General features: G+C 37.1%; 1 protein-coding gene across 5 annotated transcripts in view; it reads right to left on the reverse strand.

Annotated features, from left to right (window-relative positions):
* Positions 1–15132, reverse strand: part of BNC2 (basonuclin 2) — a 634266-nt gene that overhangs the window by 98752 nt on the left and 520382 nt on the right. For all 5 annotated transcript variants that reach the window (XR_008843921.1, XM_056519647.1, XM_056519639.1 and 2 more), the window contains one exon: positions 5437–5672. Coding sequence is in view for 4 of the 5 variants with exons in the window: in XM_056519647.1 (XP_056375622.1) it covers positions 5437–5672 (236 nt within the window). In the remaining variant the exon portion in view is untranslated. The remainder of the gene's footprint in view (positions 1–5436; positions 5673–15132) is intronic.

The raw sequence follows: 15132 nt of genomic DNA on the forward strand, positions 1-15132 counted from the left end.
TCTAATTCTACAGTTTCTACTATGCTGTAAATTGAGACCTGAACCTCTTGCTGTAATAACCGGGATTGGAGAAACCTTCTTCACCCTCCGTTTAACCCTTCCATCTCTAAGGTCAAGTTACCGGTGGCAAAATTAGGGCCAGCAGTCAGCCCTGTAGACCTAGGAAGGAGCCCAGGCCTGTCTGTTCACTAAGCCTGCTGGTTCAGACACACACAGAGCAACTATTGCTCTAACAACAGTCTCTGTCATAGTGACACAAGTATTAGTATACAGATGTTTGGAATAACGAAATTATATATAATATATATATAAATTTCACTTCAGCATTAACACTGCGCAACCACCATGAAGTCTGCTATCTGGTCATATAATATCCATGACCAGTAGAAATATCAGTTTTCACGTTCATATAGGGTCACTAACTATATATTTTTGGCAATAAGTGGCTCACATGATAAAAAGCTGAAATGGGAAACCAAACCACACAGATTCTTACTTGCTACAAGCTTGCTATAATGTAGTACAACAGCCTAAAATACAGAGATTAGCTGTACAAAAAATATAATAATGTATAAGCAGCTATCTCATGTATATTATTTGATACTATAACAAATACATTTATTAGGAACACTATAAAGAAACATTGGGACTTTTTCTGGCTCACCCAAAGGCCTTGGGCATTGGTCTTCAAGCTGTGGCTGTCCGGACATGCTGGGAGTTGTAGTTTTGCAACAGCTGGAGGTCCACAGTTTGGAGATCACTGGTCTAGGGTTACCTTTAGAAGGGGGAGATGCTATTGGAAATATGATAGCCCCAAATAGACTCAGGAAGGAACCAAATTAAAAACCAAGTAGTGACAGGAAGCCCCGGGGCTCTTATAGGTGACAGGTGAATGGATGTCAGTGTTGCAAGAACATCTATAAGAAAGAAAAATTTGAACCAAAAGCTACACAACAAATATTAAAAATAAAACACACACACATATACACACTTCTTGGCTCCAGCAGGTATTGCGGAGCTCCTTGCTGTATGGCATTTCCAGGTTTGGGGATGTGATGTCACAGGCAAAAAAGTGGCTAAAGAGGAACACCAATGAGGAAACAGACTGGATGAGCAGGCCTGTGAAATCCCATCTGGAACCTTGAAGCACCACATAGCAGGGAGCTGGGACTGGAGCTCCGTAATAACGGTGGTGGCACGGAAGTGAGGAAGGTAAGTATGTGCTGTTTTAGTTTTTTTAATTTAACTTACTCAATCTTGGGAAAATGAATAAAAACCTGGAGCTTTTATCATGTGCCCCTCTGCCTGTGTCTCAAGAACATGACTTTTGTCTTTAAAATACAATCTCACAGACTAGACATTTTAGATTTTCGGCTTCTTTACACTAGAATGTGCTGTGTGCCTTTCAGACTTGCGGAGAAGTTGCTTCACAGAGCCGTCTGAGGGACGTGTAACAGCACAGTAAACAAAAGCCACAGGATAATTATAAAACATATGGTGCATAACCACCCGTCTGTTTATTTTATGGAAGTTAACATTATTTACAGTGTATTTGTGGTTAAAATTAATAGATCTGTGTTGTCCAAAAAAAGACTTTTTCTTTCTGTTTTCAACTATTTACACAAAGTCTTCCAGCCTGCATCTGCAGCATGGCTCTCTCTCTCTAAAGTTCTATGATTGTTTTTGCATGTTCTTAATGATGTCTGAAAAAGATGTAATCCAAAAACAGAATCTTGCCAAGAACATTAACTAGAATGGTACAGTGTGAAAATAAGCAATTTTCTGCCGAGCCAAGCCCAGAGAGAAACCCAAATGTACTTATTTCTGCATCAAATAATGTTTTAAAATTCTTGCAAACAAACTCAATTTTTAGTTGGTCAAGACAGCTTTTTGTATTAACAGCTCCTTCCAGTGTTTAAAATAGGAACTGTCTTGGTCTGCTCAATACTGTCCCAAAAAGAAAAGAAAAAAAAAAGAAAATAAACTTTACTTGGAGTCGTTTTGTGTATAACGTAGACATTTCATTTAATACTCATGAAGACTTACCAAGAAATAACTTGTATCAGTCATTACAAAATGTAGGAAGTTACCTTACCATAGTAGTTCCAAACATATCACAGGTAAGTGGGGTTGAAGGTAATAGCTGGAGTCTCTTCATGCATACGTGTTATAATGCTGCTGGTATTGCTGGAAGAGCATGCCCACTTTTGGCTTTATAGTAATCCAATGGGAAATTTGGCATATATTGTAACTAATATATCTTCACAAGTTTTAACGTATTTACATATTTTGTCAGATAGTTTCTGTATAGTGCATACATAAAGTTGGCACCAGTCAATATGACTGTCTGGTCTGTATTTACCATTTTGTGAGCATAAGACTAGTGTTACACCTATGCCCGGATTTATCAATCTGCTTGAGACAAAAATGTGTCTTATTTGCCCATAACAACCAATTACAGCTCATCTCTAATTTTGCCAGAGAAATTTCAGAAATGAAAGCTGATCTTTGATTGGATGCTATAGCCACAAAAAAAGACACATTTCTTATTGATAAATCCAGGCCTTTTGGAAAACTAATAACAGAGAAAATAAGGCAATAAGGCGTGCACCACTTCTTGTTAATATTTGCAGATTCCAAGAAAAATAAATTGGAAATAATAAAAAAAAAATACAAAATAAAGAATATTCATCTTACTAACCCCTCCTGCTCTCATGGTTAGAACTCATTGGACCCTGGTTGGCATTCTTTTTCCCCTTCCAGAAAAATTTCTGCTGTAGCCAATAACAGACTGTAGTAGTCACAGGGGATAACAAGTCTTTGCTGGATCCCAAAGAAACAGATACTGGGAGGGGACCAGGGGAGCACCATGGGAACACTAGGAAATTGGTATGGTAAGAATCAAATTTCACAACAAAATTTGCACCAAGATCAGCACAACTTGCCACAAAAATAAATTTTGTGTAAATGTACCTTAATGGTGTTGTGAATAGTCTGTAAGTGTGACTGATTAACCCAATAATATCCCTGCAGTCCTGCAAAATATTAGGTGTTGATATTTTAATCAAAATATTTAGTATTTACATCTTAATATTGATTGGGTATATATTATTGCAAGTTATAATTAGAATAACAATACATGAAGGATGGTTAACAGCAGTTGGGCTGCCATCACAATACGTTTGTAGTGTACGGGTGCCGGATCCAGTTGGGAGGAACGAAAACTGTCTGCTCCTGTATCCCAGTCGGATCCCCATTCATTTCAATGAGCTGACCAGAGTCAAAAGCTGACTCCGTTCGGCTCATTTTTGCCCCCTTTGCGGTTTTCCCACTGGACCTAAAACCGTGATATACCATGGTTTTAGGCCCGGTCAGAGAACCGTATACGGGGCAAAAATGAGCCAACCGGAGTCAGCGTTTGACTCCGTCGGCTCATTGAAATGAATGGGATACGGGAGCGGACGGTTTTCGCTCCTCACAATCGGATCGAGCACCTGTACACTACAAACGTAGTGTGAACCCAGCCTTAGCCTGTTTGTTGGCAGTTTCCAAGAAGAATATATTTTTTTATACAATGTTAAGAGTATACATAAACTGAAAAAAAAAATTGAAAACTCTGAAAACAAATATGTAATAAGATATGTTTAGGAAACCTGCAAAACTTTTCATTAGTTGACTATATAGTCAATTGTTGAGACTTCACTTTTTAGATCAAGGATATGGTTTTTACTACCTGTAATGTAATGTCATCTAAAAATTATAGGGGTACACTGGTGGGAAATAAAATGTTTTCAAATGCCGGTGTGAGAAAGTTAAACAGATTTGTACATTACTTCTATTTAAAAATCTTAACCCTTCGGGTACTTATCAGCTTCTGTATGCTTCAGAGGAAGATGTGTAGTTCTTTCCAGTCTGACCACAGTGCTCTCTGCTGACACCTCTGTCCATGTCAGGAACTGTCCAGATCAGGAGCAAATCCCCATAGTAAACCTCTCCTACTCTGGACAGTTCCTGACATGGACAGAGGTGTCAGCAGAAAGCACTGTGGTAAGACTGGAAAGAACTACACAACTTTCTCTTGAGCATACTGCAGCTTATAAGTACTGGAAAGTTTTGGATTTTTAAATATGAGTAATTTACAAATCTGTATAACTTTCTGGCACCAGTTGATTTGAAAACATTTGTTTTTCACTTGTTTTCCAACAGAGTACCCCTTTAACACTAAAACACTGTGGCTAGGCACTTTTTGGCTTTGGACCTTTTGTAACATTAAATCCAATTTTTTTTTATTCTTCAGTGTCTCAGGAGATGATTCAGTAACATCTTTAAAGAACGATTGCATGGAAACAACAAGGTATAGTATAACTGAGTAAAGCAAGAACATTAGCATACAATAATACTGCGACTTGGAAACATTGTAGGGCTTTAAAGTAAAATATATTTCCATATACTCTGCTATAGCCAAAATGTCTACGTTGGCAATTTGCCAGCTTTTATTTCCTGATCACTGGAATGGCCAAAGGTTCACTAAGGCTTGGTGCCAACTTTGATTTCCTAATTAAAGCTACAGCCAGTCCGAGCTTGAGTATATTGAGTATATTTTTCTAATAAAAAGTTTCTCATTTGAAAAATGGAAGACCATTTATATTGTACATTCTTTTCATGAATCCCGAAAAGCACTTTCAGATGTTGCTGTATGGGAGAATGCTGTGTGAAAGGTTGGCAGAGGTTTACTGTTGGTAAACTCAGCAATATGAAAAAGCAACAATGTGAGACACAAGTGGGACATTTCTAGCTGTAATAGTTTTTTAATTATTAAATAAGGATAAGGCACAATTACATGGTTGCTGAGAAGGTAAAACCTCGTGCCACGGTAGAGTTATTGCCAGGAATGCACACCAGATGATCTGGTGGTCCTAGCTTTGGTGCAATTTATGGTCAGTTTATAGTAAAGCAATACTGCAAACAAAATGGATAATCCCATTAACATTAGAGGGGAGTCATTGGGGTGGTCTTCAATGGCTACTGTCTTCCACGCCAGCCTTGATATCTTTCAGTACCAAAACAGCTAGAGATCTATTAATCAAGGTGGGTGGGGAGAAGACAATGGGAAACGTCCCAATGACTTGTTGTTTCTTGTAGCATGAAAGTGATGACAGGTTGACTTTAAGAAGTATTGTATATAGTTATTCAATGAGCTCACAAATTCACAAGCAAATTAAAAAAAATGTGTAATTCCTTTGAAAGAGATCAGTTTTCTTTAAATATTTCAATCTAATTTTTGTTATTTAATAGACATGTTTTACATGTAACTCTGTTTTCAGTAACTACTAGATTTACATGTATAACAAGTATTGAGGATGCTTAACATTTAAATTAATAATCTATCGAAAGGTCTGTAACTTTTTGGTCATTTCATTTAATCTCTTCTCTCACCTGAAGTATATATCCACGGACATAGTCCCGTAGCGTCCATCCCAGGCCATGCAGGATGTGTAAAACTTCTTCTTGTTTGAGCACACTGAAGAGACGATCCAGCAGAATCTTGAGCCGCACAGGCACGGCCTGTGTACCATACAGCATAAGGCTGCTGATGTCAAACACTACGTTGGATTGTACAATCTCCACTTGTGTTGGGTGGTACAGATGCTGAGTGCTAAGCTTGTCCAAAGCTATATCAATAGGGAAAGGTAAAAGAAAAGACAAAATATGTGCATTAAAAGATCAGCCAATAATGGTGATGACTTGAATGTGGATTTTTCAAGCAACAATGACTAAGTCAATCTCAGTCTTCTTTTAACTCAATTAGGAATGTTCAGACTAGAGGAATTGCAGTGTCAATAGCAAGAGGGATTTTAGGTGAAAGCTACCAGAGCTTAGAGAATGTGCCCTTTAAGGATAATGCATTGTCTAGTAAAGAACTCTATGTGTACACAATCAAGGGTCTATGGAAATCTCCTAGCTTTATTGATAGAACAGAGTCTGAAGTCATGCAAAAACAAAAGTGGATACATGAAGTTTATCCACAGATCTGTGGATAAATTGCTGCTGGACACATCAATACAAACACATTATATATATATATATATATATATATATATATATATATATATCTTAAGTATGAGGCTAATCAGGAAATTACCAGAGCAATTTTTCGTAGCCGAATTTAATAAAACTACAATGATACATTTCTAGAAACCTACACTGTATTTTATTGAATGTCTAGTGTGCTTTAAAGGGGTACTCCGGTGGAAAACTTTTTGTAAAAAATTGTAAATTACTTCTATTTAAAAATCTTAATCCTTCCAGTACCTATTAGCTGCTGAATAGTACAAAGGAAATTCTTTTCTTTTTGAAACACAGTTCTCTCTGCTGATATCACGAGCACAGTGCTCTCTGCTGACATCTCTGTCCATTTTAGGAACTGATCAGAGCAGCAAATGTTTGCTATGGGGATTTTCTCCTACTCTGGACAGTTCCTAAAATGGACAGAGATGTCAGCCGAGAGCATTGTGCTCGTGATTCAGCAGACAGCTCTGTGTTCCAAAAAGAAAATAATTTCCTCTGTAGTATTCAGCAGCTAATAAGTACTGGAAGGACTAATATTTTTTTAATAGAAGTAATTTACAAATCTGTTTAACTTTCTGGCACCAGTTGATCTAAAAAAAAAAAAAGTTTTCCACCGGAGTACCCCTCTAAAAGGTCCAATGTTGGCCCATGACAATTATATGGGAATTGCTCCATTTAAGACAGCACTTTTGTGTAACATACAATGTTTAATCTTGCTTTGAGGGTGATTGGACAAGGTTTTCAAGTCACAAGTCCTCTATCAAGCTATACAACTTATTACAGCACAATTTTTTCACTAGAATTCCCTAAAGGGATCCTTAACGCAAACATTGATGGAATATTGCAAGGAAAAAGTCAACCACTGTGGCTAGAACCAATCACTAAAGCTAAATGACCCCGGAACTGGGAAAGCACTGTGCCACATCTTGAACAGTATAGCGTCAGCATAGCACAAATTTTTCATGCAACATGTTCTTATGGATCCTAAATACAGCTGCAATATCATTTTGTTGGCAGTTCTGTTTTTTGAAACGTTTTCCACCAGGTTGGCCATTAACTAAAAGAGGGAACCATACAGTCTCAATTCTAGTGTTTATGAGGTCACATTGTTTGTAACCCACCAATTGGACATCAATGACATATCTTGCCGTTGTGAGCTATGTGAGTATGCTGACTGCTCTATAACTAATAGGAAGCCGCATGAGACCGTTAGTGGTTCTTAAATGACCTGATTGCAAACTTGTTAGGAAAATCATAGTAGCAAAAAGTGTATAATCCAAAGCATGATTTAACCAAGTAGTGGAGAAGCACTGGTACAGTTCTACTACACTCTCTCCTTATTAGCAATTATAATACAGACCACTGTGATTTAGAAGGTCTTCTCTGGTTTTATTTATCCAACCAGTTAACACCACAATCTTTATATCTGCCGACCCATAAACTACAGATCATTACAAGACGTGTTACTGGTTAAAATGAATGTTTATCTGATAAGCACTCCAGCTGTGAGCATCACTTTTACCAGCCAAAACTATGTGAGTGCCCCAAGTCTGAATGTGTACAGTCACTGAGCAAGGAGCAATTACATGTCGAGCGAGGGGGACTTAATGAATCTTAAAACCACATACTTTGCAGAGTAAAGAAGCTGACATTTTGGAGGAAATGGACTGAAAAGGGTCCTTGTGTTACACAAGAATGACATACACAGCTGCGGCAAATTCTAAATTTAAAGTGCTTATTTCGTAGTTTTTCAACTGGTGAGTTTGTAAGGTTTGTTTTGGTTGAACGTCAAGAACATATTGGCTTTCTAGTCAGACTGTGAACCAGAGGTTTTTTAGTGGTATTTATGTACATACGGCTGCTTCTGGTTATTCTCTGTGGAGACAGGGTGTATTTAAAAGATGTTGGAAAGGAAGGGCTAAGTCACCTCCTAAGGCTACGTTCACACTTGTGTTGTGTTTTTTATTTTTATTTTGTTCAGGGGTAAGGGTGCCTTTTTTCGTAGAACATGCGTATATGAGTTGTACAAAATGAATATTCTCAATTCCTTTTCCATCATTATAAAAGTGTGTGCGCCGATAATGTTTATGTTTCCATTTTTTCACCATGAAAGTCAATAGGAAGTGAACAGACACATAACAAATTAGCATTGTGTCATATGTGATTATTTCATTAAGTATATGATCCAAATGAACTATCATTCACTATGTAGCAAGCTTTTTATAGCATGATGACATCAATGTACACTTGACTAATTATTTTGCTACATAGGGCTATAATCTTTTTATGTACTATTGATGTCTACAAATGCCCCAGTAGAAGGGACCCAGTTGGAACAACTGCTACATCAGCATCTCTCATAGCTATGTCATTGGTTCATATCCACTACAGATTAGACATATACTTGATGATTTAATATTAAATAAATAGGTCTTGAGCTAAAATCTTTGGTATCATGTGCGACATAAGGTATACAGGATGAATGCAATGTGACCTTCCAGAACAAGGTTTTGAGACTATTCCAAGCTTAGTAAAAATGGGTGGCCTGTTAAAAATTAAAGCATACTTCTGTGACCTTGGAAAAATCAAAACCTTGAATAATAATAAAAACAGCCCAATTGGTGGCAGCTTTCAGTAATACTAATCGACTGTATACAGCCTCTACTATATGTAAACTGAAGAATATTTTAAAGTGAACATGAACTCCTTTAAGCTAATTTGTTTTCATGTGTAACAGTAATTAGTTGTGGTATTTATGGATCAACTATGCTAAGCCTCTTTACAATTTTGCCCCATTTAAAGAAATTTTGTTTACTTGACCAGTTTAAGGCCGGCACCGCCTATGGCAAGCTTAAGCGTGACAGAAATTTCTGCTGAAAAACACTCGGTGAGTGTTCAAAATACACTTTTTATATGTTTATTTTTTCTCAGACCATCCAACTATAAAATCCTGAGGTTTCAAAGAACTTTAGAGTTAGGCTTGGGTCTTCGGGGCTGCCAATTTTGGTGGGAAAATAAACAGGTTAATTTTGTTAAAGTTATGCTTTTCATAGTTCGAAAAGAAGCATACATACAAAGTCAGTTAGAGAAAAAATGGATTAAGAAAAAGAAATTGAATATAAATGACTGGGTTTATGTGAGCTTGTGTTCAGCTGAGCTGAGAACAGCAGGACTAAGTAAGGTTTGGTTAAAGGAGATGACAAGTGTTTCATTAGGGGCTCTTGTGATCTTGCTGCCTCGAGCATTGAGCAGAACTGAGGGGATTGTAGTTAACACAGCCTTGCATTACAAGACATCTTCAAATCAAGCAAAAGTGTGTTGAACAGATGGTACAGAACACAGACATGTCACAGGTCTTGAGATCAGGTAAAATGGAAGTGGAATACATTTTGAAAAGCACTGGAGGGCTTTGGAGAGAGGAATGTAATGAAAACATCCATGCTTGCTCTGAGGACAAGATAATGTTAACAGGCTTTCCATAGAGAGCCAAGGCCAGTTTTAGAGGGCCATTTGCCCTGGGCCTTTGCTTAATTCAGGGATGTCAAACTCAAAAGATGCCAACGGCTAAAGGGAAGTGAATGTATAAAATTCAGAGACAGTCTTATGCAAAAGAAAAAAAAAGATCATTTTTTAAGGTGTTCATTGCCTCATTTGCGTTTATCTGAAAAAATGTTTAAGATGAAGCTTAGTTAGATTATATATATTAAATATATCAAATAAACTACAATTTTTTTTTATTATTTAACAGGTCTAAAACTAACTTGAATCAAACAGGAGAGATTATGGTACATAGTTATAATAAAAGAAAATAGTGCTATTTTAACCTTCATTGTTTCACTTTTTCTTTAAATACATTACTTACGATAAAAACAAGCTTTAAAGCTAACATAAAGAAGCCATTATACATTTTACATATTATACATACTATCAGAAAGTTAAGCAGTTATTATTATTTACAGCTGAAACCAGAAGTTTTATATACACTATATAAAAAGACACATGATGCATGTTTTTCTCAGTATCTAACATGAAATCAGAATAAACCTTACCTTTTTTAGTTCAAAAAGGATTACCAAAATTATTTATATTTGCCAAATGCCAAAATAATGAGAGAGAGAATTTTTTAAGGCATTTTTATTCCTTTCTGCAAAGTCAAAAGTTTGAGATCGGGGCTTTGTGATGGCCACTCACTTTGTAACCTGTTTGGCAGTATGCTTTGGGTCATTGTCCATTTTGAAGACCAATTTCCGCCCAAGCTTTAACTTCCTGGCTGATGTCTTGAGATGTTGCTTCAGTATTGCCACATAATCTTCTTTCCTCATGATGCCATCTATTTTGTGAAGTGCACCAGTCCCTCCTGCAGCAAAACAACCCCACAACATGATGCTGCCACCCCTGTGTTTCACAGTTGGGATGGTGTTCTTAGACTTCCAAGCTTCTCCCTTTTTTTCCTCCAAACATAACAATGGTCATTATGGCCAAACAGTTTAATTTTAGTTTCGTCAGACCACAGGCCATGTCTCCAAAAATGTAGGTCTTTGTTTCTGTGTGCATTTGCAAACATTAATTAATCTGGCTTTTAAATATTTCTTTTGGAGTAATGGCTTCTTCCTGGCAGAGTGGCCTTTCAGCCCATGTTGATACAGTACTTGTTTCACTGTGGATAATGACACAATCTTACCAGCTTCTGCCAGCATCTTCACAAGGTCTTTTGCTTTTGGGTTGATATGCACGTCAGACCAAAGCACGTTCATCTCTAAGACACAGAACCCGTCTCCTTCCTGAGCGATATGATGGCTGGACATTCCCATCTTGTTTGTTCTTGCGTATAGTTGTTTGTACAGATGAACAGACACATTTCTCTTCCTGATATCTTGGCTGATTTTTTTAGACTTTCCCATGATGTTACAAACAGAAGCAGTGTATTTCTGGTGTGCATTAAAATACATCCACAGGTGTGTCTCTAATTAACTCAGATGTTACCAATAATCAGAATCAGAAGCTTCCAAAGACATGACATCATCTTATGGGCTGTTCCAAATTGTTTAAAGGCATAGTAACCCTAGTGTATGTAAACTTTTGACATTGCTGAAAGTAATAAAATGCCTTAAAAATGTTCTCTCTCTCTCATTATTCTGGCATTTGGCAAATATAAATCATTTTGGTAATACTAATTGACCTAAAACGGGTAATGTTTATTCAGGTTTCCTGTCAGATGCATATGTCTTTTTATATAGTGCATGTAGACTTCTGGTTTCAACTGTACATGATAATAAATATAGGAGGCACTGAAGTGAGAGTTCCAGGACTCCTCCTTTATTAAAGCTGGTAAGAGAGGATCCTAAGCTAACTTTTTGTAATGGTAGTAGTTTGTAGTTTATAATATTGTTTCTGTACAAAAAATTAGACTTTTCCCATGTTGATCTACTAGTGAGCAGTGCTGGGCTTGTGCTCATACATAGCAGCCAATCTAAACAAGTAGAGATGCAACAAAATAATTCCCTGATGGGGAAACATAACAGCAACGGAGCCCCTGATGAAACAGAAGCTCAATTTCAGACTGTTTTCGGGCAGACAATATAATTCAAGTGTTTTATTAGAAAACACTTTAAATAAAAGACTCTTATAGATGCTTCCTATTTGTGAGTGCAAAACCTATATCTTCTGGAAGCACTGTGCAATTTGTCCTAGAAGTGATGACCACACCTGATCTTGGTGTCTTTAGTTTAACACCAAGATCAGGTTTGCATTAGCAACCAATCAGATTACAGATTTCATTTTTAAGGGTTCTTTTGTAAAAATAAAACAAGCAATCTGGATATTAATAAAACAAGCAATCTGGTTATTAATAAAACAAACAATCTGGTTAACTGCTCCACCATTCCTTTGCACAAGGTTTGATGAATCTTCCCCGTGCTCCACTAAAACTGGCCTAGGCTCTGTGCTTAGCATCCTAGGTATTGTAAGATATCTATATCTTAAGTGATGCTGTCTACTGACCATGGCACTTTAAGCTACAGCCACTGATTATAGCTCAGTTCTTATGGCAAAGAGCTCAACTGCATTCAAGCAGCTAACAGTAAATGGAGACTATCATAAAAAGAAAGTTACGTATTAAAGGGGCTATTCAGCAGGTAAAAACTAGTTCTCTGGATAGGCTAGCAATATTAAATCGAAAGAGGTCTAACTCTTAACACCCCTGCCGATCAGTTGGTTAAAGGCAGTCTCCTCAAGGTTGATGGACCCATGCAACACATAATTATTTGTAGTGGTGATGCAAGGAACTACAGCGCTGTCCTATTCAAATAAATGGGGGAATTTTGAAGTACCTTGCACCACTGCTACATATAGTATGGTGATAAAAAGATGAACGCAAGTGAACATTAAATATGGAAACTCACACAAACGCTGCTGACCCTTCATAGAACTAATCAGCAGGGGTACCAGATGTCGGACCCCTCCCCCGATCTAACATTTATAGCCTATCAAGTGAACTGACCATACATTTTGCAGGCTGGCTAACCCTATTGTGCCCAGTTGATATTTGTTTTCCTTGTGCTTTGTTTCGGTTAAATATCCAACCTAAAACCCTTAAAAAATAAATGGCCTGTGTCATGGTTAAAATTTTCATAGGACAGGAGTGAGCACAGAGGCGTTCTCGTCCCACCCTCAATTCCTGAACTTTTGTCCCAGTCTTTGCAGCAGCATACCATTCAGAACAGGGTTATGTTCTGGATGGTATGGAGACCTCTAGTGGTCTTTTTTTTATAAGCCATGATTTCTATAAAATGGAGATAAAGATTTTTTATGACATATATTAGAAAGGTTAAAGTTTTTCCAAGATGTACAACACATAAAAAGTTTTTGAATCTGACAGTGCCCATTTAAACTCATAACTAAGCATATGCTGAATATGGAGCCATGGTTGCTACTATGCACCTTGATTTGTAGGCCCAACCAAGTGTTAAAACTCTTCAAATTCCTGTCATTGAAAAGGCTGAAATAGAAGTTTTGTAATCGCAACACTAATGTGCAATGTATTACTTTCAAACCTAAAGATGAAGTCAAGCTGCTTTTTTCAGAATGTTGTCCACTAAAAAAAACTCTACCAAAAAGTATTGCATACAAATTAAATGTAATTAAAATAAAGCGGAAAAAGGTCTCAATGACATCTTTCATTATTATTTTCGAGCTCTGTGATCTGTTTCCAAGCAGTACATTTTAGACGGCTACTCTGTTTATGTAGCCGACAGCAGAACCGCAGTTTGTTCATAGACATGGCTGTCTAATTTTTTTTTTCAGACAAAACTTTGAACCCTCTCCAGCTTTGACACACTGCCTCTTCAGTTAATAACGCTCGTGTTTCCCCCTTGTCTACAGTCTACTTTTCTTTGAGGCAACTGCGCACTCAGCACCTCAAGATAATAACGCAAAGCTGCAACATAAAAGTGACAGCATTAATATTGTCTGTCTTTCTCGCCTTCACCCTAATCTCTCTCTTTTTTTTACTTTTCAGTTTTGACAGCCTATGTGACACCTGTTCCTGTCTCCTCTGATCCTACGACAGCCTTTTGTGCTGACACGGTTCTTGTCAGACAACGAATCTGCCAGAGACCAAGACAGTATATACTGTATATGATGGAATGCTTGACAGCCTTTGCTTGCAGCGATCACGCATGCAAAGTATGAAGGGTTAATCTCACCCAGCCTGGGGACTCCCTTTTCTTCTAAGGAGAAGCTCCCCATGTGCACATTAGGGATTTCTCACAACCTCAAGAGTCTCGCAGGCGCTTGACTAATTAGTTTGTAGATTATTCAAAGCTGCTAAATGTTCAACATTAGACTTAGTTTAAGAGAGATGGGTCACAGATCTGGGGAATGGGAAACAAAGCGATACTAAACATGGCTCACATGTAAATGTAAAAATAGGCCAGCAACATCTTACATTCAATCTACCTACAGAAACCTCACCCTCGGTGATCAAGCCTAGTCCATCCCAATGACACTTATCTACATATTTAGAAATAATAATACTTGTTCAGGTTTTTCATCTGGAAAATACCCAGGCAATATTTAACAGCTCCAGAAAAATTACTCAAACATAATGAATATAATTCATTCCATTATTTGTAAACATACGGCGGCCATGCACCCATTAATATTTGCTGTTGCTGGCACAAGAAAATCTTGGCACATGTGTGGTCTATGATTACAATTTAGGAAATGACAAGCACCGGGTAAACTTTGAAGATTGAGTGCATATCTGTTCTAAAAAATGGCACTTTGGTATAAAGTGTCAATGAATATATTGAAAATATGGTTCTGTGAAATCATCATTTCATGCTCAGGCTTTTGTTCTAAAATAACACACTTTAACCCCTTAAGGACTCAGGGTTTTTCCGTTTTGGCACTTTCGTTTTTTCCTCCTTACCTTTTAAAAATCATAACCCTTTCAATTTTCCACCTAAAAATCCATATTATGGCTTATTTTTTGCGCCACCAATTCTACTTTGCAGTGATATTAGTAATTGTACCCAAAAATTCACGGCGAAACAGAAAAAAAAAATAATTGTGCGACAAAATCGAAGAAAAAAACGCAATTTTGTAACTTTTGGGGGATTCGGTTTCTACGCAGTGCATATTTCGGTAAAAGTGACACCTTATCATTATCCTGTAGATTCATACGGTAAAAATGATACCTTACTTATATAGGTTTGATTTTGTCGTACTTCTGGAAAAAATCATATCTACATGCAGGAAAATTTATACGTTTAAAAATGTCATCTTCTGACCCCTATAACTTTTACATTTTTCCCCATACAGGGCGGTGTGAGGACTCAATTTTTGCGCCGTGATCTTAAGTTTTTATTGGTATGATTTTTGTTTTGATCTGACTTTTTGATCACTTTTTATTTATTTTTTAATGGTATAAAAAGTGACCAAAATACGCTTTTTTGGACTTTGGAATTTTTTTGCGCATACGCCATTGACCGTGCAGTTTAATTAATTATATATTTTTATAGTTCGGACATTTACGCACGCGGCGATACCACATATGTTTAT

Source organism: Hyla sarda, chromosome 1, assembly GCF_029499605.1.
Source record: "Hyla sarda isolate aHylSar1 chromosome 1, aHylSar1.hap1, whole genome shotgun sequence".
NCBI classification, from domain to species: Eukaryota; Metazoa; Chordata; class Amphibia; order Anura; family Hylidae; genus Hyla; species Hyla sarda.